The sequence below is a fragment of the Pelodiscus sinensis genome, chromosome 9, assembly GCF_049634645.1.
Source record: "Pelodiscus sinensis isolate JC-2024 chromosome 9, ASM4963464v1, whole genome shotgun sequence".
NCBI lineage: Eukaryota > Metazoa > Chordata > Testudines > Trionychidae > Pelodiscus > Pelodiscus sinensis.
The window spans coordinates 9,909,931-9,933,879 of record NC_134719.1 but is presented as its reverse complement, the minus strand read 5'-3'; the positions used below and the strand labels follow the sequence as shown (position 1 = coordinate 9,933,879).

General features: G+C 45.2%; 2 protein-coding genes and 2 long non-coding RNA genes across 5 annotated transcripts in view; 2 read left to right on the top strand and 2 right to left on the bottom strand.

Moving 5' to 3' along the window:
* Positions 1-2,505, bottom strand: part of PODN (podocan) — a 47,126-nt gene extending 44,621 nt beyond the window's left edge. Inside the window, exon 1 of one of the 2 annotated variants that reach the window (XM_025186297.2) lies at positions 2,358-2,505. In XM_025186297.2, the coding sequence (XP_025042082.1) occupies positions 2,358-2,460 (103 nt within the window). In that variant the 5' untranslated portion in view covers positions 2,461-2,505. Of the gene's footprint in view, positions 1-1,345; positions 1,662-2,357 lie in introns of those variants that run through there. The other variant, XM_075935989.1, reaches the window with a different exon arrangement.
* Positions 2,446-8,412, top strand: LOC142830543 (uncharacterized). The gene is made up of 3 exons (XR_012905854.1): positions 2,446-2,565; positions 7,706-7,801; positions 8,227-8,412. It is a non-coding gene; the product is annotated as an uncharacterized LOC142830543 (long non-coding RNA).
* A 2,797-nt stretch (positions 8,413-11,209) lies between these two features.
* Positions 11,210-17,378, top strand: LOC142830542 (uncharacterized). The gene is made up of 3 exons (XR_012905853.1): positions 11,210-12,082; positions 16,379-16,843; positions 17,064-17,378. It is a non-coding gene; the product is annotated as an uncharacterized LOC142830542 (long non-coding RNA).
* Positions 17,379-21,229: 3,851 nt separating this feature from the next.
* Positions 21,230-23,949, bottom strand: part of SCP2 (sterol carrier protein 2) — a 54,926-nt gene continuing 52,206 nt past the window's right edge. Inside the window, exon 16 of the mRNA XM_006126385.3 lies at positions 21,230-22,103. Coding sequence (XP_006126447.2) covers positions 22,008-22,103 — 96 coding nt within the window. The 3' untranslated portion in view covers positions 21,230-22,007. The remainder of the gene's footprint in view (positions 22,104-23,949) is intronic.

The window sequence follows — 23,949 nt, the reverse complement described above, 5'->3', positions numbered from 1 at the left end:
AATTCCTGTGAATGTCTCTTTTTAGAAAGCTTTAGGCACGTCAGAAGTAACTAGGCCAGATTTCTGTTGCCAGCTATATTCATGTAAATCTAAATCAAATTCATGGATTTGAACAGAGCTACTCTAGATGTCCATTTGTATAAGATAAAAAATGCAGTGCGTTGTGTCTGCTCCCAGTGAGGCAGGTAGAACTCTAGAGTATTTAGTACCAGACCTGACCTCAAAAACTTGACCCAGCTAATTGGTTTACTGCAATCCATCTTTGTTACCTCATATTTACTGATGTCTTCTGAAAGTACTGAAAAGCTAGAAAACTACATTTGCTGATTTAATTATATATTGATTTGTTCTTCCAGTTGATGACAAAAAAGACAACATTAAAATATCTTAAACCACAGCCAGAGGCAGCCCTGGTGTAACTACATTGAAGTCAATGCAGTTTACACCAGTTTACACCAGAGCTATCATTGAACTTACTATATTGGGATTAAAAAAGAGTGCTTGCTGACATGTTCACAGAGACAGCAGTTGACTAACGTGAGGTGTGTGTGTGAAATCAGGTATCCATCTTCTAATATGCAAGAGGATGTCTCACACTGCTGCCATCAGTATATGCTTTTCTGCTGCAATGCCGATGAAGTAACAGTTGCTATGGTGACACAGAGTGACACTTTGTGTAAGAAACATCTGCTTGCTTCCAGAGTTCTGGACGTAAAAATGGGCAGGGATTTTAATTTCTCTTAGTTCATAGAAAACATAGAGATATTAACCTTGTTAAATTCACTAAGAGCATAATTCAAAACCCATTAGTTTACTAAGGGCCTGATCCAAAGTCCACTGAAGTCAATGAAGACTTCAGTAAACTTTGGATCAGGCCCTGTACCTCAGAACAAAATTGCAGTTGTATTGGCAGTCAATGCAGGGTTTCTTCTGGGGTGGCTGCACCTTCTGATTTCACTGCGCACTGTCCCATATAGAACCAAATTTATTCCATTTCATTTCAGCTACCATCATCCACTGCAGTACCAACAGCAATGTTTCAGCAGTCTCAAGCAGCCAGTGAAGTTGCAGGAGTACAGTACAGCAAGAAAGATCTGAATAAACAGCATAAGCATGTTATCTATATTTACCATAATGTCTATAGTTCTCCATGCTCAGCCTTACAAGATAGTCTCAATTAAAAAAAAATCCACATGATTTTCATTTGGTTTTAGGATCAGTAGGTCAAGTGTATTTGTTATTTGCATTAAAAATGTCTGTTTTAAAGGCTGTAGCTAAAAGACAGGCTTCTTCAATGCTCTTAGTGTATCAAGCTGTTACAAAATAAAGTGCTAAAACAACTCACCGTTGTTGACAGAGATCAAATGAATGGAGAAAAGCGTTTCTCTTGCCCCCATAGGCTCCCCTTAGTTCATGCCATGTCAGTTACACACACTGAGCTCAGAAAGATATTTTCCCTTTCCCAAATCAGATCCTTTCCAGATGTGAGCAACAAAACTAGAGAGAGAAATAGGCAACCGTCTCCCAAAGAGAATTTCCTGTCCTTTCCAGTGAAATTGGAGAGGAATTTTCCAAAGTTACCATATGGGAAAATGTGAGCAGAGATAAGGGGGGAAGCAGCTGTAGTCTGAACATAAAGACTTGGACAAGAAACAACTTCTAGTCTCTCTCAGCACGCTTTGCGAAACCAGCCGGAGATGCCAAAAAGAGGAGCAATTTAAAGTGCTGGAATTGATGGAAGAAAGCAGATGCTGTACATGCTGAATATTTCACTGCATGATTTATTTTTTATTTATTTAAATATTTTTACCCTGCCTTTCTATTTAAAATATTCAAGGCGGTAAATATTCATGATGTTTACATTGTCAATGCAACTTTATTTGTTTGTTTAAGCCATTGCTGGGGCTGGCTGAAACTAACAAATTCTTCCCATCCTTTTCTCTCTAGCTAACCTTGGTTTTCACCCCATCAGATTTTTAGGGACTAGAGAAAGCCTGCAAAATCCCAGATACCTCCAGCTATCATTCCAGAATCTGGGACAAACAAAAATCCTTCCTTTTACTCCAGTCCATCTTCTTCACCTCCACTCCCCACATTTCACTTACCCCCTCCTTCTACCCCCCCAAACAATCAGTTTTGTTCAGGATTACTGCATTTCCTGTCCACTCTCCCCTTTTCAGGGGGAGATGAGCTGCTCTTCATAACATGATTAGCTTTGAGTGCAGTAGCACCTCCAAGCAATATGATGACTTTTTTTTTCTTTGCACACTGGGAGTGGGTTATTCCAGTAAGAGGTGGCACACTGTAAAAAAAACACAATCTGTTGCAGAAATGGCCTGAGGTGCCTTTTACTGTACCTGTGAGAAACCTGCAGACTAGCTCTCCCTGCCCGGAAAAAGACTTTGCTGGTTCTTGCTGTGCTCCTAAAAAGATGCTTCCCTTCAGACTCCAGCTGAGCATTTAATTAACAACAGTTCAGTTGTTTTGTGCCCCTCTTCTTCCAGACTTGTATCACCAGCTGGAACTGATCCACCCTGGACCATGAGCAGGTTCCCAAAAGTCAGGGTAAGTTTTTATTTGAAAAAAAACATTGGCTGCTGTGTTTTAAAGTGATTCAGAGATCTAGGATTTATTCTGCACTCCCCACCCTCCTCCTCTATAGTCCCCATTCTTAACCCCAGACCACACACAACAAAAGCGGCACAAAACAACAATCTGTTTTCAGGGAGTGCTGTTTTTCTCTTAGTAACATGTGCCTCTGAAAATCAGGTTACAAAGAGAGGAGAAGCAGGAGGCTGCTGGCAGCTCAATTCGTTAATTATTTTAGAAAAAAACATGTGAGAGGGGACAGGACTTGCTCCCTCTTGGAAATGGTATTTTTCCTGAGGCTTGTGCTTTGTTTTAAATTAATCGTGATTCAAGATTCTGTTGCTTTCTGCACTTGCTTATCCTCTTCTACTAAACCCCAGATGTGCTCCTCCCTGTGTGCTTAGCCCCCAGTGCCTCTGCATTTCCGTTACGAGAACCTGCTAAGCCCTCCTTCAAACCAGTCTTTTGCTCATGCCAAGTCTGAGTTTGCTATTAATCCAAACTGAAGGGCATGACTCCTGTGTACTTTATACTTACATAACTACTATTATATGATTGTAGCCATCAGTTTGATCAGATTCCCTGAGCAGACATAAAAAGGAAGTGGTGTCTGTCCTCAGTGCACTCTCAAGCTAAGCCTAAGGAACATGCACACACACTATTTCCAGCCAAATTAATTTAGTGAAATGCCCCACCTCTAAGAGTGCCATCCTGTTGATAACATCAGCAGTTAACATGTGCAAAAAGTGGTATTTTTAGCCAGAAAAGCTTAAGTACCAACATTTAAATTGTGATACAAACCTTTCACTGGGTAACTGGGATCTGCAGAAATAGGTCCTTAAGGTGTCTGTTTTTGACAGAAGGTCTAGTTTTTTAAAGGAAAGCTGCTGTATATCACGTTGTAACAGAACGCCACGGTGTTTCTGTAAAGTGCCTAGCACATAAGAGAGGTACATGGAGTGAGATCCCCACCTCTGCATTGATTCTTAATACCAAGTTAAGAGGCCTGACCAATGAAAAGGGTTCTGAATACCAGCAGGTGTGGACTCTCTCTATACAGGTGACATGAAAGGACCCTGTTGGAAGCTCTGGCAACAGAGTGCACATTGGGCCAACCCAGATCACTGATGCTATGGCACACAAGGTAGCTCTTGGAGGCTGCCAAAATTTAGACACGTGCTCAGAGCTGTGTAATTTAGGCCAGGACCTCTCCAATCTCTGGAGCAGGAAGGCCCAAAAATGGCTTCACAGCCATCATAGCCCTCCTCCCTCACCTGCACCTCTTAGAGGCTCAGCACATAATCTCACGGGTTGGAGAGGAGCACTATAAAGATTATAAGAGGAGTTAGTGACAGACATGAGGAAAGATGCCTGGGGGAGGACGACAAAGGATACAAGCAATGGGATAACGTGGCAGCTCATTTTAGATGTGCACATTTTGATAATTCAGTTACAAGTGATTATGCATCATGGGATTATTGACTCACTCGCGGGCAGCATGGAAGAAGCGAGTCATAGAGGGATTATTTAGATTAAGTTGACTTTAATAGAGTCGAAAACACTGCAAACAGTGGCTTACCTTTGCTTTCTCTTATCCTTTATCTCCATCCTACTCAATTTGTGCTTGTTACAAAAATGTTCATACTCCTGGACAAAATCCATCAGTGCAAACTGAAGTCAAGACAAACCTTTTATTTAAAAAAAAAATCATTTATCTGGTAACTTGCCACACATTTATTCTTAAGGACTGAAAACTTTGGTATCCAGTGTGATTCGATACAGAGGCAGGTGATCAAATACAAGATATAATCTATAGGGCCTAATCTGAAAACAACTGGCTTCTTTCCACTTATCTTAGTGACTTGAGTTCAGATCCCTAACTTTTTAGAGAAAGCGAAGTTACTCACCTTGTTGCAGTAACTGTTGTTCTTCGAGATGTGTCCCCGTGGGTGCTCTACTGTTGGTGCTGGGCTTGCCCCGGCGCCGCAGGACGGAGATTTTTCACAGGACGGAGTAGTTCGGCTGAACCGCACATGCGTGGGGAGCGTCTCGCGGCGTTTGCGCCCTTTTGCGCTGCTTGTTCTGGTCTGAGCCAGTATCCTCGTACCCGCCTCAGTATCTGGAAAATAAAGGTACACAGACTCCGAAGCGGGGAGGTGGGTGGATAGTAGAGCACCCACCAAGGTAAGTAACTTAGCTTTCTTCTTCTAGTGATGTCCCCATGGGTGCTCCACTGTAGGTGTCTGCAAAGCAGTATCCCACGCCCCCATATATTGATGGTAGGTGAGATTCAGAGCCTCTATCAATTGGCAGATGAAAGGACAGCAGCTGTTACGGATTTATCCGGCAGCCATCTATGGTGTACAGCGTAATGTTCTACAAAGGTGCGATAGGACGCCCACATGGCTGACCTACAGATGTCTGCAAGGGAACACCTCTTAGAAAGACAGTGGAGGTTGAAATGGCTCTAATGGAGTGCACCTTAGGGCACTTGAGGAGCGGTATTCCCCAAACAGAGTAGCAATGGGTTATTCAGGGCACAATTAAGTTAGCTACTCTTTGAGAAGAAATGGGTTCACCCTTGGAGGAATCTGCCAGGGAGAGTAGAAATCTGTTTGTCTTTCTAAAGGGCTTAGTGCGGTCTATATAAAAGGCTAGAGCTCTATGTACATCTAGAGCTGTGGTCACCAACCCGTCGATCACGATCAACTGGTCAATCGGGAGGGCTCGACCAGTCGATCGTGAGGCATCCGGGCCCCCCCAATTATCCCAACCCCTAGGAAGCCCCACTACCTACCTCCGAAAATGTAGTGCCGGCTTCCCGCGGGATGGAAGGAAGTCCAGCAGCTGCACGCCACTTCCAGAGTTTCTGGAAGTGCGCTGCCTGCTCCCCTCCCTCAGGTCTGTGGCATGCCAGGAGGAGGTAGGAGTTCCGGAGGAAGACGCGTGCTTGGGCTTCCGGGGGGAGGAGTGAGAGGGGAGGGGAGGCGTGCACTGGGGCTCACCTCCTCTGCGGGGGAGGAGGTAGAAGTCCGGAGGGGAAGTGCGCGCCGGGGAGGAGGGAGGAGTCCCGGGGGGAAGCGTGCGCAGGGGCTCCCCTCCTCTGCGGGGGAGAGGGGAGGAGTTCCGGGGGAAAGCGCACACTAGGGCTTCCCTCCTGGGGGGGGGGGGGAGAGGGGAAGGGAGGTGCACACCGGGGATCCCCTCCTCTGTGGGGGAGGAGGTAGGAGTCCTGGGGGGAAGCGCGCACCGGGAAGGGGGGAGGAGTCCCGGTGGGAAGCATATGCCGGAGCTTTCCTCCTTTGCAGGGGAGGGGGGGAGGAGTCCCAGGAGGAGGCTCTTGCCTTCCCCACCCCCCCAGGGGAGGGAAGCTCCGGCGTGTGCCAAGGATTCCCTGCCCCAGCCAACACCCTGCCCCCTGTTCCCACTGGCACTCTGCTCCCACTGGCATCCTGGCCCCTGCCTCCACTGACACCCTGTCCTCTGTCCCAGCACCCACTAGCACCCGTCCCCAGTACCATGTCCCCTGCTCCCACCAGCACAGTTGGGGCCACATTAGTGAGGCTTTGGAGGAGTTGTTGTTGTTGTTGTTGTTTTGCTTTTGTATCTCACTTGTGTGGCCCCAACTGACTTTTCAGTGACCCCTGAATCAAAGCAGGTTATCATAAATAAAAACAATGCTGAAACTTTTTGTGTTTGACATATTTTATTTAAAAATAAAGCCTGGCCAACAAACCCCATCTGTCCGCAGCATCATAACACTCCTGCATCCCTCCCGCCCCCCCCCCCCCCGCCGACCCATTTGAGCCTATCATACACTGGAACCCCCTGTCCTAAGCCTCTCACATCCCCAAACTCCTGTACCCCCACATCCTCAGTCTTTTGCCACCACACTCCTACACCATCCACACACTGCAAATCTGTGTCCTGAGCCCATTATACTCCTAACCTCCCTGACCTGAGGCCCTCCCATCCCCCAACCCAAACTCCTGCACCCTCATATCCACAAGCCTGTGGCTTGCTTAGTACCCCAACCCTCCACCTGACCCCAACACTCCCCAGCCTGGAGCACCCTCCCTGAGCCAGCGTCCCCTCTTCCACCTCCTCTTGCATCCAGATTCCCTCCCAGAGCTTGCACCTCTCACTCCTTCCCACACCCAAACTCCTCATTCGCACCCCAGAGCCCACACATCCTGTCTCAAGCCAGTGAGGGTACAGCTAGACTGCAGGAGTTTTTCCAGGATTCCTGGAAAAACTCTTCCGCATCCAGAGATGCATCTGTTCTTCCACTTTTTTAGCAGAAGAGCAAACATGCTCTTTTGGTAACCCCTATATTCCTCTTTCCATGAGGAATAAGGGGGCTTCCAAAAGAAGGGTTTTTTCTGACATTTGGTCCAGTCTAGACAGGCCAAATGTTGGAAAAACCTCTTCCTACAGAAGAATTGGGGGGAAAAAGCAGCAGTATAAGGGTTGGGGATAGCAAGTGATGGAGAGGAGGAGAATAGAGAGGGCAGGGTGGGGCTTCATGGAAGGGGCGGGGCTTCAAGGAAGGGGTGGAGTGGTAGATTTTGGCTTGCTCTGTCATTTAAAAAGTGATATTGGGTGTAAAAAGGTTGGAGACCACTGGTCTAGAGTGTGGAGAGCCACTTCCTTAGGAGAAGGATTGGGCTTAGGGTAGTATGCAGGCAATATGATGGGCTCGTTGACGTGGAAATCAGAACAGACCTTAGGCATGAAGGCTGGGTGATGTCTGAGGACAACACAATCCCTCTGGAAGATGGTGTACGGAGGTACTGCCATCAGCACGGATAGCTCACTGACTCTGCGCGCAAAGGTGATTGTGAGTAGAAACACCAGTTTCTGGGTTAGAAGCTGAAGAGGTACTGTAGCTAATGGTTCAAATGGTGGGGCCATGAGGGTTCGTAGTACTAGGTCCAAGTCCCATAGTGGAGGAGGTGTGCACAGGGAAGGGTTCAAATTTGTTAGACCCTTGATGAACCTCTTTGTTAGGGGATGTGCAAATATCGAAAACCCCTCTATAGGCTGTCGGAAAGCCGCTCTTGCCATGAGATGCTAAGGCTTTAAGTGATGCTAAGGCTAACCCGCTCTGTTTCAGGTCCATTATATAGTCCAGAATGGTATGGATAGGAGCTGTGAATGGATTCGTGTAGTGGTTTGAGCACCAGGTGGTGAACCTTGTCCATTTCGCCAGGTATGTATTTCTTGTATTGTATCGCCTACTGTGTATGAGGACGTTTTTAACATTCTCAGAGCATACGGCTTCAGTAGTGCTCAGCCAGCTAGGTACCACACTGTGAGGTGCTGCATGTGAAGTTGCAGGTGGAGAAAGTGGCGGGGTTCTGGGTGAGAAGTCTCAGAAATAGTGGTAGGTGGTAAGATGGGCAGTGGGATAGTTGTAGTAGTAGAGGGAACCAGTGCTGCCTCAGCCATGCCAGAACTACCAGTATTATTGTGGCATGGTCTGTCTTGATTTTCTGAAGCACTCTTGGGATGAGTGGTATGGGGGGAAAAGCATACATTAAGGGACCGCTCCAGCTGATGAGGAATGCGTCCCTGAGGGAGTGGCAACCGAGACCTGCCCTGGAACAGTAGTGGCAACACTCCTTGTTGTTGTAGGTCGCAAATAGGTCGACCAGAGGCGTGCCCCATCGGTACAAGAGGGAGTGGAGGATTCCTTGGTGAAGCTCCCATTCATGATCTGGTTTGAAGTTCCTGCTGAGGGAATATGCTGTTATGTTGTTGATGCCAGGTAAGTATGATGCCACAAGAGTGATGCTGTTGGTGATGCACCAGTTCCAGAGTCGGACCACCTCTGCACATAGAGATCATAATTGTGCTCCGCCCTGGCGATTGATATAGTACATTGTGGCTATATTGTCTGTCAGAATCTTTACCATGGAGTTGCTTATTTGGTCGTGAAAATGCTTGCAAGCATTGGCAACAGCCCTGAGCTCCAGGAGATTTATATGGAGCAAAGTCTCCTGGGGTGTCCAGCGGCCCTGTACCGAGGCCCCACTCATATGCGCACCTCAGCCGAGAAGGGAGGCATCTGTCGAAATCTGGTACCATGGTAGCAGTTGGTGGAAGGGCACTCCTGACAGCAAATGCTGGTCCACCAATGCAGGGAGGTAATGACGTTGGGTGGTATGGTCACAATCCTGTCTGTGTACATCGGGGGAGGTATGAGTGTGCACGGTAGCTAGCCAGTGTTGGAGGGTGCAAAAGTGCAGTCTGGCATGTGTGACCACAAAGGTAGTTGCAGCCATATGGCCAATGAGTTTAAGAGGTAAGAGTACCTGAATTCTGTGGTTGGCTCGGCAGGTATCTATTAGTAGCTGTATTTAATGAAACCTGGTCACCTAGTTGACTGAAGTGGCGGTGGCGACGAGGGTTCTGGAGAGAAGCTTGGAGAAGGGGAGCATGTAGATGGGCTCTGCTCATGGGGTGTCTTGGTTGTAGCCTTCCTAAGCTGCGACCATCGCAGTGCTGATGTTGGTGCTGGATCCTCTATCTAAGGAGGCGGCGTTGTTGGTGCCGGCGCCACTTGCGGTGTTGATAGCATCAGTGCTGCACAGGCGGACTAGTTTTCCGGGCAGCTCAGTGCCAGAGTTGGTGCTGAGTGAGGCTCGCCGGGAGCTGGTGCCGCCTGTGGAGTCAGTGCCAACGTGCTACGAGTAGAGCTTGTTGGTGCCACAGGCGTTGGTGCCAATGACTGGCGAGCAGTCGTCACTGTGGAAGTGGATTTTACTAATCTGGACGTTGCCATTACAGTCATGCGCACCACAGACAGATCTGAAGTGCCCGGTTTATTGCCAAATTCAATATGCCGTGCGAAGTAGCAGGCAGAGAGCGGGTCGAAGACGGCTTGCTCTATCTTGGTTGGGCGACAGTTGGAAAGGAGGCCCTTTGCTTTTGTGACTTTCGTGGTGGCCGCGGGGGGAGGCAGATCCTTGAGGCTGAAGAGCCTTGTTGAACAGGATCATCCTGAGTCTCATCTTCCTGTCACGCCAAGCTCTAGCTGTAAGCTTAGAGCAGTGAGGGCATTTTTGTGGAACATGGCCTTCACCTAAGCAATGAATGCAGGAGGAGTGGCCGTCCTAGGCAGGCATGGCCTCGTGGCAGGTCTCACATTTCTTGAATCCTGGTGAGCCAGGCATCGTTGTAGCTTTAACTAACTTTTTTTTTTAAACCGGGAGAAGAGTAACGAGTAGGGTAAACTGGGAAGTCAGCGGAAACTTAATAAGTAAAGGAAGGTAAGCACTTATGGTAACTATTTTAAACTGTAAGTCTTTAACTTAAAATGTTCTCTTTTTAAAAAAAAAACAGAAAATGAACGGAAGGAGAAAAGGTAACTATAAAATGGATTTAAAAAGAAACAAGCTTGAATTCCTCACGAACAAGAAAGGATCCGAGGAGATCAGTTTCCTCCGTCTGCAGCCTGAGGCGGTTAAGAGGAACTGGCTCAGACCGGACTGAGCAGCACGAAAGAGTGTGAAGGCCGCGAGACACTCTCTGTGCATGCACAGTCCAGCCAGACTACTACTGCAAAAAATCTCTGTCCTGTGGTGCCAGGGCAAGCCCAGCACCTAGAATGGAGCACCCACGGGGACATCACTCAAAGAAGAACACATATTTGTTTATATTTCCTAACAATAAAACTGTGTGGCTTAACTGACCAGTTACACCGCCTGATTAATTTGATGTAGTATTGGCAACATATCTGTAGCTATATAAAAATAAGTACCATCTCTTTGTTTGTGACCCCACAGGCCATATTCTGTCATGTGTTTTTAACTGGCAGAGAGGGTTACTCACCCTTTGCAGTAACAGAGGTTCTTCGAAATGGTTGTCCCTGTGAGTGCTCCACCACCCACCCTTCCTCTCCTCTCCTTTGGTGCATCATCATGCATCTCTAATCGTGCCCCCATGAACTCTAGCATCTGGGTTGGCTGGAGTTGACATTTTGAGAGGTTTATCTGGAGGCCCAGGGATTGAAAGAGTTCCATGGTGGTATTGACTGGTTTTTGTGTTTCTTGAAGGGAGTCGGCCCTTATAAGGCAGTTGTCCACATAAGGGAAGATGAATACTCCCTGCCTGCGCAGATGAGCTGCAACTACTGTCAGTACCTTGGAGAATACCCTTTGGTGCAGTGGAGAGGCCGAAGGGGAGTACCATGTACTGGAAGTGGTGTCCACCCGCGGTAAATCTGAAATATTTCCTGTGTGTGGGGTGGATAGACATATGGAAATATGCATCTTAGAGGTCGAGAGTTGCCAACCAGTCATCTTTGTTGAGGGACAGAATGATGGTGGAGAGGGTAACCATACAGAAGCATTGGGAAAGGACATGCCTGCTGAAGCCTCTGAGATCTAAGATTGGCCTCCATCTACCGGACTTCTTTTCCATGAGGAAATATCGGGAATAAAAGCCAGTGTTGCGGTACTAGTGGGGAACATGTTCCACTGCTTTGACGGAGAGCAGGTGGTCAATTTTTTGGCATAGATAGACTTGTGAGATGGGTCTCTGAAGAGGGACAGGGTAGGTGGTTGGGGTTTGGGGATGGCTTGAGGCAATGCTGCGGCGGCGGCCCGATGCCACATCACGCCGTGCCCCACCCCTGCCCACAGTGGCCACCAGCCTTACATCTGCTGCCCGCAAGCCGCTTTTTCCCTGGTCCGGCTTTCCCCCACTTTCGGAGAAGCAGCTGGGGGTATGCGGGTCTCCGCGGACCCATCACACCTTGTCTGGACTTTCCTTTGGGAAGCCAGAAGTCTCCTCATCACTATCACGGCTGCTAGAGAATGAGTGTCAGTGTCAGTGGAGTCAAGGGCAGCCTCTAGGGCTATCCTGGCTATTAGGGAGCCCTTATCTGTGTTGGCTTTAAACTGCTCCCTTTTCTGTTCTGGAAGATACTGAATAAAAGCGGGTATCTGTTCAAAGATGTGATGTGTATATTTTGCCAGCATATCCGTGTCATTTGAGATGCGTAGTTGGAGGGAGATAAAGGAGTAGGCTTTTCTACCCATAAGGTCAGGTCCTTACTAGGGGGACTGGATTTCCACTCCTTACCAGGGGTACTGGATTTTACTAAGGTATGTTTGGCCCTCTGGTTGGCAGCATCAGCTACAAGGGAGTTGGCAGGAGAGTGTGTAAAGAGAAACTCTGCACCCTGCAAGAAGACACAATATTTTCTATTTGCTTTTTTACTCACTGCAGATATTTGCGGGTGTTTGCCACAGTCATTTAGAGGGATCCAGGAGGGCAGGGCCCATGGGTGGCGCTAATTTAACTGCTGATGTAGTGTGTAAGAGGCTGGTGAGTTTATGTTGGGTGTCAGGCTGCGTCATTTATGAAATTTCTAACACATCAGCCACCCTTCTAAAGAGGTCATGGAAAGCCCTGGAATCACTGCCTGCTGTGGGAGGCGGTGGCATGAGGGCATCCTCTGGTGGGGAGGAGGACAACTGAGTTGGTGAGTGAGATGAATCGTTTGAGTCATTGTTGCTGAAAGAGTGATCAAAGTCAGTGTGATCCCCAGACACATCTAGGGAGGTCACAGATGTGGGTCTCGAGTAAACCTAACCAGCATGATGGTACAGTTGCTGCTGCTGGTGTGTTCTGAAAGATGCACATGAGTCCCAGTAGGGTCAAGTGGGAGGCACAGGCATAAGAGATGATAGCCATTGGTTGGGGTGCCACTGAGGCATCATCGGTTGTGGCTGAGGCATCTTCCTCCTAGGAGAGGAATACTCGGGTGAGACGGCGTTTGAGAGAGACACGGTTTCCTCCTTGCTAGATAAAGGAGGTGCAGAAGCTGTTATAGTTGCTGGAGAGAACCTGGCTAGTGCCGGGGAGGCGTCAGTACCAAAAAGCGGGGTTGTGCATACTGAGGTAACTTTTAGTTGGTCTACAGATGTAAAAGAACAAGTTTGAGGCATAGGTGGCAGGAGGTTCTGTGCCTGTGTGCCTTTTGATTTGCCAGGTATTGGGGAAGGCGCACATGCTGATGGTGTTGAGAGTGGGGCTTTGGTGAAACCACTATTTTTATCAATAGCGGAATGTGGGATCAATGCAGCCAGTGATACTGGGGTTGTCCTCAGTTTTGTGCTGCAAGAGGCTTAGGCTTGCTAGCCTGTTTTGGAATTGTAGCCAGGTCCTGAGATCCTTGGGGCACAGTGGGTGATCACAGCCCTGGCAAGCTCTTGTCCAGAGACCCCATAAGGGACGGAACTGGCTTGGATTTGTGGGATTGCCCTTTCTTGGGTGAAGGAGTTTCCCTGTTAGCATCTCCATGTATCCTCTTAGGCTACGTCTAGACTTCATCCCTCTGCCGACAGGGATGCAAATCAAGCACTTCAGAAGTGCAGATGAGCCTGGGATTTAAATATCCTGGGCTTCATTTGCATACTCACGCTCAGGCGCTGTGCTGATAACGCACCCTTTCAAAAGTGAAAGTAAAGTGTAGCCGTGGCTCTGCCGACAGCGGGGAGGTTTTTCGGCAGATCCTGTACTCCTCATAGTACTCTTGTAACCACAGGTACATGCTCCTGATAGTATAACAAAAAATATCCATACATCTGTCCAATCCTATCCCACTTCAAACTTCTATGTTTTCCTTCCTATGTGGCCATAGGGACAACCCTCTCTGACAACCTATAAAACTGTAGACGCTTGAAGCTGAAAACTCCCTAAATAGCCCAGACCGGTTGTTCATGTGCATTCAGTCAGCAATGGAGAGCACTCTAGCAAATGTACTCGATTTCGGCTCATTTGGGTGAGGCATTCTCAAAAATGTTGTGATCCTGAATGTATGTCCTAAATTTTCAAAAGTGATTAGTGACTTTAAGTGTCCAAATTGAGATACTTTAAAGTAGCTTAATTTTTAGAAAGTGCTAAGCCTCTACACTCTAAAAATCATCTCCCTTTTAAGTGTCTCAAGTTGGGCACCCAAAATCACTGATTTTAAGCAGTCAGCTCTATGGTTTTAGGTGGAAACTATCAAAACTACATGGTGCATCACCCAGACTTCAGATATGGCAGAACAGGTAGGTTCAAACCCAAAATATGGGACAAAAAATCAGGGGCTATGAACCCAGAGTGAAAGAATATAACAAATTCTTGCAAGCCAAATCTGCTGAGTTAATCATACCTTTGCTCATCAGCTCAGCCTCAGAGACATGGATTTCATTTTCTACATGTACTGAAATGAGTTTTGAACATTTTTAATACAAAATTTCAATTTAATACACAACTAGAAGATTTACCGGGTGTTGCCCAGGTCCTTCAGGGCAGGGGGCAAGAGGTATGGGGTGGTGGTGCAGGAGTCAGGGCAAAGCCTTGGAGATGGGGAGAGGCAAGGCAGGAGGAGAGAGGAATGGGGATGCAGGAGTCAGGGTGGGAGGTGGCAGGTGAGGAGAGACTAAGGGCACAGGGCTGGGGATGTGGGGGGGGTGTATGCGCAAGAGGGAGGTTTGGGGGGGTGAAGAGGAGCTCAGAGCAGGGGGTCTCTCACTCCCTTACCCTGCAGCTGGCAGGGGCTTTCTGTTCCCCGCCCCTCTCCCCCGGCTAGGAGGGGCCTTTTGTACCTGCCAGTGCTGCGACCAAGGGCTGGGAGAGAAAGGGTTTGGGGCAGGGGGGCTACTTACCCATTCTGGTGGAAGGCAAGAGGGCAAGTCCCAGCTCTTGCTCGCCACTCTCTTGGTTGTACGGCTGCCCCCCGGGGTCAAATCTGCAGCATAGCTCACCCCTGTGCTCACTACCCCCAATGGCCACTGTCGGTATCGGGTCCCTCCTTTCTGTGCCCTCTTTGTTTCTATGTTATGGAACACAGTCCCATTCCCAGCACTTTCCATTTACCTGGCACAACCAAACCCTGACCTTAAGTTAGGCTAAGAGGAAGCTGCAGACCAAATTTGGTGGTTCTAGTTCTTACCATTTAGGAGGAGTTCTTGAACAGACTCGTGGACAAACAGATGCACATTTCTAAAATATATTGATAGATGATCAAAAACTTAATTTCAGCTGATAAAAATACTGACATGTTTCAAAAAGAAAGATTATTCACTGACACCCACAAACAAAGGGGACGCTTTATAAAGTTTAACTTCTGAAGCTGAATTTTGGCTCCTACGAGCTGGGAACCTGAAATTATTAAGCCTACTGCCTGAAAGAGAAGTGTTTGTTTTTAAGGTCCTTGATACGAAGAGCTATGGTGGCAAACACAGAATCTTTTTGTATGCACAGGCTCTTAAAGAAGTGACAAAGGCTTTGGTAATGAACTGTTTATATAATACAACATCTGAGACATACATGGAGAGTCTGGAAATGAAAGACACATGCAAACCAAGTTTAGGTTACCTCACAGAAGGGCTTTGCCCCCTTTTTCCATCACCAGTGAATAAAGCAAGTGATTTTTGGGCACAAGCAAAGCTGAAATCACAAACAAATTCGGCGTTATGAAGGAAGTTAATTCAACCACACATGAGCAGGGAACTTAGTGATTTTCACTTCTCACTGACATTTGAATAGTTTCTTTTCTATTAAGATAATATGGGGTAAACATTCCATGTGATCAGAATTGTGTGGCTATAACAGGTGAGAACATTGCACAATGGGAGAATCCTGATAGTGGATGCCTGTTTCTAATTTAGTACACAAAAACACCATTGTGAGAGAATGAAGATTGGTGTACATACAACACATCTAACTCAAAACCAAGGAAACAAACACAATATATCTTTTGATCCTCAGACCAAAGGCACACACATCACCACTAGAATGACTTTAATGACAAAGCCAGCACTGCACAACTTTAACTCTGCCCCTGCAAGGATGCCAGCTTGTCAATACTGCCTCCCCAAGATCTCTACCAACATTAAGAGACAAGCTTACACCAGCATTCACTTCTATATGCTCTGTTCTTGAAAAGCACTCATTCATGTGTGGGGAAGAAATTAACTGATTTTCTTGAAATTGTTCAGAAAATTCAAACTATACTCAGATTATATGCCAAAAATTTGGGGCAGATGCACTGTTTTTCATACAAAACAAGTGTGATCTCCCATTTTAATTGTAAAACTGAACACAGACTTAACTATGACTGTACAGTGATGCTAGCATATGATGTGCTGCTAAGAACTCAGCCTGGTCTACTTCATTTCTCCAAGCCTGAGGACTTTTAGAAGTCCAATACAAGAGACATTAAAGAAATGTGCATCTTGTATGCATCACATGCAGTAGCATAATAATGGAGAAAGAATGATTTTCCTCCTTTAACATGAGTTATGATAAGGACGTAGAGACAGACGGTATGTCTAGAGTACAGGCTTACGTTGACAAAACGTCGACATAGAGCGTCCAGACTACCTCGCTTTGTTGACATAAGAGCATCCAGACTGCGGGACGCTCTGTGGACAGGAGGAGGCACCTGGAAGTGCTTCTGAAAGGTCACAGGGGCAGCCATAAAGCCCAGGCACTGCTTGCTGCATGGTCTCTGCAGAGACGCACACTTAAAGGGATACTCCTGGACAGCCTTGCCTCTGCTCCTGCTTCTAGCTTGCCAACCTTTACAGGGAAAGCAAAGCTGCTGCAGTCTTCCTGGCTCTGGTTGCCTTGCTTTGTCGGACACCACAGCTGTATATTATCTGGTTTGTCTGTTTTTGTTTGCTTCTGTGTTTGTTTGTTTGCTTGGGTTTTGACTTTTTTGTTTGTATTTTTGTTCTTGTGTTTGTTTCTTTTGTGTGTTATTTTGGCTTTTTTGGACATGGAGCCTGAGCTGCCTCTGGGCAGGCAATGGCCCCACACCGTGCTGCTGGAAGCTCTGCCTCATGCTCAGGAGAGAATGATGACCTTGGCAGCAGAGTTGGATCCTGAGCTCAGCTTTGAGCCCCTCACTCAGGCTGCAACCCTGCTGCCCTTGCCCCCCAACTTTTTCCTGGAGAGGCGGGTTTGGATGCTGGACACCAGTTCGGACTGGTGGGACTGGCTAGTGCTGCAGCAGTGGGATGACGATCAGTGGCTCAGAAACTTCCGGATGCGGAAGGCCACATTCCAGGAGCTCTGTACCTGGCTCGCCACTGCCCTACAACACCAGGACACCCACTTGCAGCCCACCATCCCCCTGGAGAAGTGCGTCGCCATTGCGCTGTGGAAGCTGGCCACCCCCAACAACTACTGCTCCGTGGGGCATCAGTTTGGAGTGGGGAAGTCTACCATTGGGTCCGTCTTGATGGAGGTAAGTCACTCTCAGGGGACAGTCCGGGAGGGCAGTCAGGACTAGGCACAGGGAATTGGGGATGGGGTGGCAGAGGTAGCAGCACTCTCAGCCTCACCCTGCCATGGTGCAGGGGGTGGGGAAGGGATTGTCGGGGGGGGGGGGCTTTTGGGGTCTGGGGGGAAAGTGGGAGCACTTCTAATGTCCTGTTCTCTGTGTTTCTATTTGTCCCATTCTGCAGGTGGTGACGGCCATCAAAGCGGAGCTGCTCCACAGGACCGTCCACCTCGGAGACCTGCAGACCATCCTGGCCAGATTTGCAGGCCTGGGGTTCCCAAACTGCGGTGGAGCACTGGACGGGACCCACATCCCCATCCGCGCCCCGCCCCATCGAGCAGCACAATACATCAATAGGAAGGGCTATTGGTGCTGCAGGTCTTAGTCGACCATAGGGGACAGTTCACTGATGTGTGTGTCGAGTGGTCAGGCCGGGCACACAACGCCTGTGTGTTCAGGAACTCCTACCTGTACTGCAGGCTGCAGCATTCTTCCCAGAGAGGAACTTGGCAGTCAGGGATGTGCAGATGCCTATGTGCATCGTGGCCGATGTGGCGTACCCCTTTATGCCCTGGCTCATGAAGCCCTACGCTGGCCACCTGGATGTGAGCAGGGAACTGTTCAACTCCCACCTCAATAGGGCTCGCTTCCAGGTGGAGTGCGCCGTTTGAAAGGCAGGTTTAGGTGCCTGCTAGGAACACAACATCCCTGATGTGGTTGCAGCATGCTATGTGCTGCACAACCTTGTAGAGAGGAAAGGGGAGGCCTTCCTCCCTGCGTGAAGGACACAGGCGGAGATAGAGGGGGGAGAGTTTGGGCAGCCCCAGACAGCTGCCACCTGGCAAGCCCACCAGCTGGGCCTACCCATTCGGGAAGCCCTGAGGGAGCAATGGGAGTGCCCCATGCCCCTGGTGCCTTCCTCCCTGCAACTCCTCCCAGCCCCACATTCACCCATTCTACTCAGTCCCCACTCACTGAGAATGGAGACAGGTGATGCTGAAAACTCTTTTACGCTTTATTTAACTGTTGGTTTTTGAACAAATGAAAATAAATAACTCTTTGCTTCAGAGAAAAATAATGTCTGTCTTAGGGTGTGTCTAGACTACCTAGTTTTGTTGACAAAAGTGGACTTTTGTCGACAAAACTATACCAGCGTCTACACTACCGCTGAGTTCTGTCAACATAACGTCGACAGAACTCAGCAGTTTTGTCGACGCTGATATACCTCATTTTACGAGGCATAACACCTTCTGTGGACAGAACTCTGTCGACAGAAGGTGTTATTGCCTGTAACATTGCGTCCAGACTACGGAGTTCTGTCGACAAAGCAGCTTGCTTTGTCGACAGAACTCAATGTGTCTGGACGCTCTTTGTCGACGGAAGTTTTGTCGACAGTATCTGTCGACAAAACTTCCGTCGACAAAACGCGGTAGTCTAGACGTACCCTTAGAAAATAAACTGCTTTGAAAAAAAAAGTGCGTTCCTCAGTTTGTGTCACTTGTGGGAAGGGGGAATGTGAACTTGGAAGGGGGGAGAGAGGCTCAGGGCTGAGGGGGCTGCCTGGAGGCAGAGCTCCTGGTGGTTTGGCTCCGGAGGCCTTGTCGCACCTGGCTGCATGTGCGGGATGCCACAGAAGGGGGCTGGGCAGGAGGTGGGGCTGGGGCTTGGTAACTCCCAGGATTTCAAAGTGGAGTTTTGCTTAAGTTTATGCAGCAATATAGCCTGCATTAAATACTTTATATGCAGCTCCTATAGTTCAAGAGCAAATATTATGCAGAGGATAGAGGCCTATATAAGAAAACTGAAGCAAAATCTAATCTTTCACTGAAAAGGAGTGTAAAAAATGTTGGCATTTGCTGAGTACCAAAATGTAAAAGCACTAAAAGGCGTTGAGCCCATGGTTGATGATGATGATGAAAACATAAAAGGGAATTTTGTAGAACAGGAACAGTCGCTTAGTCTTAAGAATATGTGCACAACTAAAAGATTTAATGCAATACATTGCTTTCTCTGATTACAGTTCCAGTTTTTGCTAATTTGGAATATTTTCAAGTAAGGACTGTTATAGGACAGTTGAGATACTGTCTGCAGATGGAACCATGCCTGTCAAATATCTCAAAATGAATATGAACATGCTGACTGGATATATTTTGATCAGTAAACTTTTTTTTTTAATCTTTAAATTAGTAAAAGTGGGCAGTTATTTGAATAAAAGCTAATTCACACCCTACTGGATACTGGATAATTTCTGAAGGGCAGTTACTCATTTGGATTTTGCCAAGAAATTCCTGAGTAGTTCCAAAAAGTAGGAACCTGTCAGGTCATAATATTCAAAAAATGAAGGTAAAGAAACTATTGCTTCTGGCTTTCACTGCTGGCCTCTTGCCATATGCTGCCACAATGGCTGACTAAAGGTCAAAGGGCAGGACAACAGCAATTTGCAATATCTGATATGCAGCATCTACAGGTATAACCAAGTGATACTAGCCAGTCAACAAGACTGTTGACATTCAATAGCTGAGCTAACAAACCCAGCTAATCATTTCAACCACGTACCAGAAAACCACAATGAGTATCAACCTTTTTGGTTTTGTATTCTTTTCTAATTTTTTATTAGTAGAGGGTAACCTGCATCTTAACAAGCTTGTACTTCGATTTTTGGTCTTGTTTTTTCACTCCAGCAGATGGCTGGTAATGGACATGTGGATAGACTTAAAAGAATTTGAGAATATGTTCATGAGATATTTCATTAAACATCTAAAACTGCCCCAGATTAGCACTGCTATCTAAAAGATCACATGTATTGTAGAGGTTCAGGGTCATATGCTTGAATCTTGAAACTTATTTTAATCTAAATGTTTTGTTGGAATTGTAAGTATACTAAGCCATAATATCTTGAATTGTATTGGAATCTTTCACACAACTGTTTTAGAGGAGACAGGGAAGACGGTTGCCTTATCATCATCATCATCATCAACAACCATGGGCTCAACGCCCGTTGGTGTCCAATAGTTCCCTCACTATTTTCTTTCATCTTTCCCTGTCCAGTGCGGAGTGGCTTAGTTTCTGTAGACTAGCTCCTCACCAATCTATTACATCATCTACCCATTCTCTGCGGGGTCTGCTTCTCCTATTCGGATGATCCATTCTGCCAAATACCAGGGTCTTAACTTTTCACTGATCGTTCATTCTGCAGATATGCCCGAATAGCTATAACTTTCGTTGTATAACCTTCTGCAGTAGGCTCTCCTTAGACTATCTTCCTATATAAATTCCTCGTTGGTGACCTTCTGCATCCATCCTATTCTCAGGATCTTTCAATAACAACTCCTCTTGAACACCAATATCTTTCTCTTCAAATCTTTCATTATCACCGATGTCTCACATCTGTACAACATGCTGCTAAATACACACATTTTCAAGACACTCAGCTTCATTCCTAAGCTAATTGCTTTACTTTTCCAGATATTATCCATCGCCTTCAAACTCACTCTTGCTTTTGCTATTCTAGTTGTTATTTCCTTCTTACACTCTAGATCATACGTCATGTTGCTCCCCAAATATGTGAACTTCTCTATGTTCTCTAGTTCGATCCCATCTACACTGATTTTCCTATTTCCTTATCTCCAAATGCCATTGTCTTCATTTTATCGATATTCATAATCGGTCCATATCGCTTCCCTTCCTCATTTAGTACCTGCACCGTTCTTGCTAGCTTCTCTTCATCTTCCTTGATGATAACTATATCATCTGCAAACCTTGAGTTGTTAATTCCCATCCCGTGCACTGATATCCCTTCTACCTCTTCCTTGCTCTTGTCCATCGCTCTCTGCAGGTGCGTGATGTTGCCTACCTATCTATAATTAGGGCAGGGACTGTCACATTTGGCATCAGAGAGCTTCAGCTTGGGAGTGATTTAATCTTCCCTGTTGCAATGACAAATATATCAGCTGGCATTGAGATTGACAATGTCCTGTTATTTGGGGGCTGACAGAGACTGTCTTCCAAATTATTAGGTAATTTTTAAAAGAATTATAGGTTTATGTAGTATGGTTTAATCAATCTGATATTAATATTAATTTGAAGATTTGATGTTCTTTTTTAATTTGATATGTATTTTATGCTTTCTGATTGTTGGCTAAATTAAACAAATATATAAAATCAGTACATTATTTGAGAAGTTTCTTCCCCAGACACTGGGTTTTTAGGACTACAAAGAATTCTCCAGGAGATGATAGATTGCTCTGTCATGCACTTGGTTGTGGTCCACAGAAAAATTGTCCTTATAATCCTCACAGTATGCACCATGAAAACCAATCTGTATAAAAAATTTGACAAAAAAAGTCACACTGAAGAGGAAAACATATTTAATTTTCTATTAAACATTTGAAAGAATACATTATTTCCCCAAAACCAAATATGAAGAAATAAGAATATTTTACAGTATTAGGTAAGAACTCAAAGATAATTACCAATTATAGGAAAATTTTATAAACAAGTATTTAAGCAAAGAATATTTTAATGTTATTTGATTTTCCTCTCAATCTTATTTCAAAGTGATAAGACATTACAATTAATGCTGTGAATTTCAAAGCAAATTTTGGTCTGACCACTAATTCTGAAAGTTTTATTTACTTAGAGGTATTTTTTTAATTTCCCAAAGTTGTAGTATGGGAAATACTTTAAAAGCAGATTCTAAGTTTAAGAAGAGTTATGTAGCTATAGATATCCCTCCCTCTCATGAAATCATTTTAACTTAAGAAGCAATTTGTTGAAGTTCAATGACAGCAAAGTGACCTTTCTTATTAAAAATATGTGAGGCTTTTAAAAATAATTTCAGACTAATTAACACCAAATTTTGTTTACATAATTCCTTGCATTATACAGTTTATACTCATTATTAGTGCCTCAGTTTAGCCTAAAGTTACAATTACTCCATTCACTTTGCACTATGGAATTCAGGAAGACCATACTGAAATCTCAATTAGTTCTCTACTAATTTTAGGAAAGATGGATTTCATTACCTACATTTAGAAAAACCTGTATTCCTGTTACTTTCGGTGCCTGGTTCCACTCTAGATTTTGACAAATATATTAAGTCTTGTTTGTGAAGTGCAGTCACATGAATTCAAAGTTTAGCTTTGCCTGGCTGGAGCTGTAGATTCTGAAGCTTCATAGCCATGCCCATGTTCCCAGAAATCTTCAGTTTACCTTGAAAGAAAGCCTGCAAAGATGAAAATGAAGAATGTTATTTTCCCCTTTGGTATTGACGCTTCTAATCTTTGCAGGTGATGCTGTCTTGTGGTGATTTTACCACTTCATCCAAAGTTTATGCCTAATATTCTGAGGCATTCAAATAGTATGGCAATACAGAATATAAAAAAAACTTTGTAGCATGGGTTGTAATTTCTTTACAGACCAAACACATTACCTCTGCAACATTTTCACAGTTAAAAGAATCAAGAAAAAAAAGTCATATGCCTGCTTCTCTACAACAATTATCCATGGCAAACTACTGCATTTTAGACTCTTTACATATTATACCTTTTACATACTGAATCCAAGATGGGATTCCTTCTTCCTTTCCTCCTTCATTTCTTCCTCAAATTCTCAATGATGCTTGTATTGTCTATATCACCCTATAAACAACACTACTTTCTTCTTCCCTTGTGCACCCCACTGTCCTCCACATAAAGACATTAATTTCCACCTTTCCTGCAGCCTTCAGACTCCAAGTTTCCCCTCTTAGCTTACCTGGTTAATTCACTCAGTATAATGTATAGCTTTTCTAAACACTCTTTTTTAGGTTAATAGTCTTCTTTGCCTTTATTTCAAAAATGAAAGTTTTATCTATCGCAAAGGCTGGTTAATAAAAATTAGAGAAACTCAAGAGTCAACCTCTTTCTGAATGACCATCCTCTCACATTATTCTCAATGGGACAGAGCACAGCTGCCACAATCAAACTGGCCACTGTCACCACTTGTTTCCAATAAGTGAAACCCCTTATGCTGTCAGAAGCCAGAGAGAAACACTATGGGAAACAATCTCTTCTAAAAATGACCATCTGAGAACAGCCCAGGCCTTCAGTCCCATTCAGAATAATGGAAGATGAACAGCCATTTTGAAAGAGATCAGTTATACGTGAAATTCTATGTAGAAAAGCAAAATTCTTCATTGTCATACTAAAGGAGAAACTTCCACTTACGAAGAACTGGGGGGTGAAGGAGACCATTAATTCTAAAATTGCCTTTATAAATAGCCTACACATAGGATTACAATGAGTTTTTAAGTATCAGAACAGTGTAAAACATCTGTGTTATTCCAATATTAAGATTATTCAGGACAAAGATGAGATTCAACATCAAGTGCTAAATTACTCAATGACTCATTTTAAAGTAATAAAATTAGCTTGTAAACTAAATATATATTTACTTGTAAAGTCTCACAAAAAGCGAGTGCTGAATTTTGGTGAGAATATGCTTTATTTTTCATATACAACCAACTGGTTGAATCTCTAGTTCAAGTGCAAAAATGCTCAATTCATCCTTATCTATGGAACTGTGAGCAGGAACTTCATAAATTTCTAAATGCCCCAGTGATGCTCACTTAAAAACAGCAGGAATTTAATAAACAGAGTTTAAAAAATGAGGGAGTTAACATTTTAAAAAGCAAGGTAAGGCTTTACCTACAGAATCTTAGAAGAACTGTGGTGCAGTCACTGCCTTGTTTTGAACTGTTCAGTACTTAGGTGTTTTGTGACTAGTGTACTTCTTGCTATTCATTTCTTCACCATGTAGTCTTGTTATAATAAGGCTGAATAATGAAGCAATTCTAAACAGGAAATGCATTCATTGCACTTACAGACTGTCAGGCAAACATTCTGCCAAATAAACTGGAAATACATTAGCATAAAAATTTGTATTTGCTATCGTTTAGCTCTAGCAGGTGTTGAAAAATACTCTTGCTTAAAAAAAAATATTGATCACTTAGCCAAAAGAATCTAGAAAAAATGAAAGGCTCTGCCTCAGTTAAATAGCCAGTAAAATAAATTAAAAACAAAACAAAACAA